Below are 6007 nucleotides of genomic sequence, written 5' to 3'. Positions count from 1 at the left end.
GAAGCATTTTGACCATCTTGTGAATGAGGTCGTGGAGACCTAAGTGATAAAGTTAGAACATCTGACGGAGAGACAATGGAAGATGTCTCGCGTAGCAAGGTCGACCAAGGTCTTAACCAACCTCGGTTCAATTTAAATGGTGAGCTTCCAGTATGGTAGATGAGGGACCAAGGAAGCGGACTATTAGTGAAGCGTTAGGTGACCTGCAAAGGAGCCTAAAGGGTGGTGACCATACGGATTATGGTCCAATTAAGGTTCCAATGGGCCAATTGGATTAATCCAAGTGTTGGGATGAGATAAATCCAAAGAATAAAAGAAAATACCCAAAAATGACTAAATGCTCACATAAGATGAAGAGTTGACTAAGTACAAGGTTTATTAGTTAAAAATTAAGAGATATTACTAAAAAAATGAGATATTTTGGAGAAATGATGCCCTCATTCCTTTGTAATTTCATATTGGAGCTATACCATGCCAGTATTATCTTAAAATAATCATATTTCTATTATCCCTTAAATTTTCCTCTCTCTTGGGAGCTTGGAGCTTCTCTCTCTCTCCAACAACTCTTGAAGTTGCTCTTCTTCTCTTGGTGGACCAATTGATTGGTTGGGGGCTTCACTACTAATAAAGAATCAAGCCAAACTTGGAGGTAAAATTGATTTATATGGCCCTAGGATCCTATGCTTCTTGCGGTCTGATAGGAGGGGCACTGGCCCCAACCTCTCCATACTTAACAAGTTTTATGTGGATGAGTGGGCTTGCGGCCATGGGGGCATGATCGGTATCTTGGCGAGCACTACTTTTTCAGATCACGCTCTAGTTATTCTATCCTTAGAGGAGCCCTGGAGCCAGGATAGGTACGCGAGTTCTAGGATTCCAAACAGCCTCATATAAGACCCCAGATCTATTGCAAGATAGAGCAGATATGGGTGGGACTTGATTTTATTTCAGGCTATGTCGCATGCACTTTGTGGATTCCGGTCTAGGGGAGATCAACAGTTGTTTGCAAGAGGTAGCCCACAACAGATTGGAGGGATTTTGTGAGTAGGAGAGGAGTTTGAGGAGGGTTCAAGCTTCTCTTAGCAACTTTAGCAGAGTTCCCTAGATAGTCCTTGGATTGAGAGTCAGCTTGCTGTTGCTCGCATGGAGATCAGATCCATCAAGGAGAGGAGATAATAGAAATATGATTATCTTAAAATAATCATATTTCTATTATCCCTTAAATTTTCCTCTCTCTTGGGAGCTTGGAGCTTGGAGCTCTCTCCAACAACTCTTGAAGTTGCTCTTCTTCTCTTGGTGGACCAATTGATTGGTTGGGGGCTTCACTACTAATAAAGAATCAAGCCAAACTTGGAGGTAAAATTGATTTATATGGCCCTAGGATCCTATGCTTCTTGCGGTCTGATAGGAGGGGCACTGGCCCCAACCTCTCCATACTTAAGAAGTTTTATGTGGATGAGTGGGCTTGCGGCCATGGGGGCATGATCGATATCTTGGCGAGCACTACTTTTTCAGATCACGCTCTAGTTATTCTATCCTTAGAGGAGCCCTGGAGCCAGGATAGGCACGCGAGCTCTAGGATTCCAAACAGCCTCATATAAGACCCCAGATCTATTGCAAGATAGAGCAAATATGGGTGGGACTTGATTTTATTTCAGGCTATGTCGCATGCACTTTGTAGATGCCGGTCTAGGGGAGATCAACAGTTGTTTGCAAGAGGCAGCCCACAACAGATTGGAGGGATTTTGTGAGCAGGAGAGGAGTTTGAGGAGGGTTCAAGCTTCTCTTAGCAACTTTAGCAGAGTTCCCTAGATAGTCCTTGGATTGAGAGTCAGCTTGCTGTTGCTCGCATGGAGATCAGATCCATCAAGGAGAGGAGATAGGAGTACAGGTATACCATGCCAGAGCCTCCTTTTGATAGAGTCATAGGGGATTTCTTTGAGATAGCTAGCCCCCATAGGAGGATCAATGGTATTCGTTGGTTGCATAGCCAAGATGGAGCTATTGTTTCTACTTCTCCCCATGCGAGAGCTATCACCACGGATTTTTTTCGATCTCTTCTCACATTGGTACCCCATTATCCCCATAGGTGATGGACGTGCGCAAGAGGATCTGGTGGCACACGAGAGAGGTGGTTCCTCCAACTCTTTAGTCCTTCTTATTGACTCCATTCACTGCCTATAGAGGAGCTGGCAGAGGCATTGACTGCTCTTCCTAGGGATTGTTAAAATAATGGGGAGTATTCACAACGGAAGCAATAGTTGATGGCAAGATAGAGAAACATATATGAGAGAGAGCAAGAACACAAGGTAATGATTGCAACCCTAGAAACCAAGTGCAAGAGCACCCTCATCTATGGAAGGCATCCTCAAAGGAGAGCTTCACATAGCTACAGTTGGGGGACCCATCGACATTATTTTGCTCTAGGAGCATCATCTTTCAGAGGGGTGTACCTATCAGTGTGGGAAGATTTTACTGGGGAAGGAGTCACACTTTTGTTCTCCATTCTTCAGCCCCTTAGGGACACAAGCAGGAGTTTGTATTTTTGTCACAGTGAGATCAACTTTTACCAACGCAATGACAGACTCAGGAGTCATATTCTCTGGGCAAGCACAGTGGGTTACCATTATGATTGGAGAGGATTGCGTGGGCTCTCAATGTTTATGCCCCAAACACTACAACAGGTAGAGCCATCTTATGGAGCACAGTCTGACAGGCCCTTCCTTAGGATGACTTTTGGTGCCTGGATGGAGACTTTAACATGATTGAGGCAGCAAAGGATAGACTCGGAGGAGGATGGGGTTCACCAAGGGCTAGGGTTGGGCCAACCCTAGATCCCTTTTCCACTGACATGCCCACTTTATTTGGGGTATGTTCACACCTACATGACCTCTTTCTCTCACCCTTTATCACTTGTACATCATATATTTCAACACCCCCTCTGGGATAATGCCAAACATGGAGCAAGGTGAGCATTGGACATACAGGAACAATATGACCCCCTCTCAACCATAGGATAGATGACAAGGTAGGTAGCCTTTATAGATTAGGCATTTACAAAAGTGATGAGTTATAGAGAAATGTGGTTCACTCTCAATTCTAGTAAGGATGCTTCACTCCTCACAATTAGAAGATTTTCTTATCATGTGAGGAACTTCCAAAATTCCCCTCAATCTTAGTAACATATTTGGTACCTTCTCTTCCATAGTGTCTTCGTGTACCACCCTTGTTGATCCTTAGCTTTGATGAAACCATCTTCTTGCAAAAGACAAACTTCAAGCTGGATTTGGATGTACCATGTTTCATCACAAAGGCTTGAGTTTTTGATGTAGATATAGATCCACCCTTTTCTTTGACCTTGAGCATAGATCGAAATTTCCAAGTATAGAAACCCTCACCCATCAAACTTCTCAATCGAGGCTCCAATCTCCTTCGACATGATTGATAGGGGTAGGAGAGGTCTTACCAATTGCAAAAAACAAGGGCAGTGTCTAACTCCATTACAAGGCAAAAAATAATAATTCAAGTTTGATTTGATGAACAAAGAACATCTCTTGATTTTGAAAGAAGAGCAAGCGAACCAGTTGGCTTTGTAATCCTTAGAGAAATAGGTTTGAAGAAAACCTCATAGAAAGGTTTAAAGAACCTTTAGCGAAAGGTATAAAAACCTTTAGAAAGAGTTTTTTTTTCTTTTAAAAAAAACTTGGATGAGAAAAAAACTTCAAGGTTTTGAAACCTTTGGATTGTGTTTTTTTTGTTTGTTGAAAACGCTACTATGCACGATGCGTTGCTCGCTGATGTTCGTGATGCACCGTGGCTGCTGAGGCTTGTGTTGTAGCAGCCAAGAGTGCTGCTTAAGCTACATTAGTCACCATACACTATGCGATAGGCAAAGATTGATGGCAACAATTGAAACACAGATGATGGCAGGTGTCGGACAGTGTCCGTCTTTTTTTTTTTTTAGTTTGGCATTAGAGAAGAGAGGGCTTAGTACCCATGGGACCCCCCTTATCCCACAAATCAAGGGCAAGGCGCATCAATTGGGGTAGCCAGCAGGGTTCGAACCCACAACCTGGGTTTTGACAACGAAACACCTTAGCAACTAAGCTACCACCCGATGATGATGGTGTCCGTCTTTCTTGAGTTTTTGGATTGATGCTTTTAATGTGCCTGGGGCTAGCTTGTGTTATAGCTCTTGTAAGGCTGGCAAAGCTCTTGCTTATCACCATAAAAGGAGGTAGCCACGGGACAAAACATTGACAATGACGGAAAACGCAGACGGACAACGGCAGACGAAAAACCAGAAAAATTGAGATGGCATGCTACGTTTTTGTTTTGCGCCTTTTGATGATTTTGCCCTCTTTGATTAAGAGAACATACCCATCACACCTTCCACTCCTTCAAACGATCACAAAAGAAGCTCCCATGCCCCTTTGAAGAAGATCCATAATGGAAAAATTTGAGCTTTTGGATTGATGCTTTTAATGTGCCTGGGGCTAGCTTGTGTTATAGCTCTTGTAAGGCTGGCAAAGCTCTTGCTTATCACCATAAAAGGAGGTAGCCACGGGACAAAACATTGACAATAACGGAAAACGCAGATGGACAACGGTAGACAGAAAACCAGAAAAATTGAGATGGCATGCTACGTTTTTTTTTTGCGCCTTTTGATGATGTTGCCTTCTTTGATTAAAAGAACATACCCATCACACCTTCCACTCCTTCAAATGATCACAAAAGAAGCTCCCATGCCCCTTCGAAGAAGATCCATAATGGAAAATTTTTGACCTGTGAAAAAACAAAAAATTTACCAATTTGCTTGCATTTTCTTTTCCAATCTTCTCTTTCCGCTTTCTCGATTTGCTGGCTTCCTTCACTTTTGCTGAAGATCTTGAATTTGATGACGAAATCTCCTCTTTGATGAAGCTCTTTTGTTGCCTTCCTTCTTGACACCTTTTTGCTTCTCACCTTCTTCTACCACCATCCTTCTTGTTGATGAGGATGTGAATGGCTTATGATAGTGAGAGAGAGAGAGAGAAAAAAAAAAGGGATTGAAGGGGAACTTAGCCTTTGCAAGGCTTTGATACCATGTCAAAATAATGAGGAGTATGCACAACGGAAGCGATAGTTGATGGCAAGATAGAGAAACATATATGAGAGAGAGCAAGAACATAAGATGTATAGAAAGCTTCTATATTACCTTCTATTTCAGCCACTCCAAAGTTGGCTTAACCTTCACCTTCATGTGTTGGTTGTGCTGTGTTACAAAAAACATGCCCACTTTATTTGGGGTGTGTTCACACCTACATTACCTCTTTCTCTCACCCTTTATCACTTGTACATCATATATTTCAACAAGGGAAAATGCCCCGAGGTGGATCGGCTTCCAGTCTCTTTCTTTCTTCACTATGGCACCTCATGGAAGGCATCCTTCAAGCTACCTTCAATGAGATTATGATCACAAGTGCCATGCCAAAGAGGCTTTGAGAGGGTTTGAGACACTTGATTCCTAAGAAGGGTGGTGACAAATTGGATATTCGACATTGGAGACCCTAAAGAGAATGTGGGTGAGAGGGAGAGCTTCAAACCCTAGCAAGCAAACACACACACAAGAGAGAGCAAGACACAAGAGAGAGATGGATAGTTGAATTTTTGTCTTCTCTACTCAACCAACATAACATAAAGATAAGAGTACACACTATATGGGTTAGTAACTACTACAACATATAAGGGTTGTTCCATAATGTGAACCCGACTAAATAAGATGGCACTATAACTATGCCAATCTCTAGTAATCCAAAATGGCGGTCACACAGCCTTTCATCCCACTGGGCCACATATCACCCATAATCTCACCAACCATGCCAATGGTGTAGATGCGGAAGCTATCACCTAGGCGGGTCATCAATGTCCGATGTAGCACTAGTTGAGCTCGATATCTCAACACTCCCTCCTCAAGCTCAACTCCACACACTGCACTCCAAGTACACTACAAGGGATCGGGCTCATA

At 42.9% G+C, this 6007-nt stretch overlaps 1 protein-coding gene across 1 annotated transcript in view; it reads left to right on the top strand.

Moving 5' to 3' along the window:
* Positions 1–2577: 2577 nt before the first annotated feature.
* The window catches only part of LOC147602786 (uncharacterized), a 51035-nt gene continuing 47605 nt past the window's right edge, over positions 2578–6007 (top strand). The window contains exon 1 of the mRNA XM_086797747.1: positions 2578–2684. Within this exon, the coding sequence (XP_086653873.1) occupies positions 2578–2684 (107 nt within the window). The remainder of the gene's footprint in view (positions 2685–6007) is intronic.

Source organism: Cibotium barometz, chromosome 66, assembly GCF_041138505.1.
Source record: "Cibotium barometz isolate CiBa-2024 chromosome 66, ASM4113850v1, whole genome shotgun sequence".
NCBI lineage: Eukaryota > Viridiplantae > Streptophyta > Polypodiopsida > Cyatheales > Cibotiaceae > Cibotium > Cibotium barometz.
This window is presented reverse-complemented; position numbering and strand designations above follow the sequence as displayed.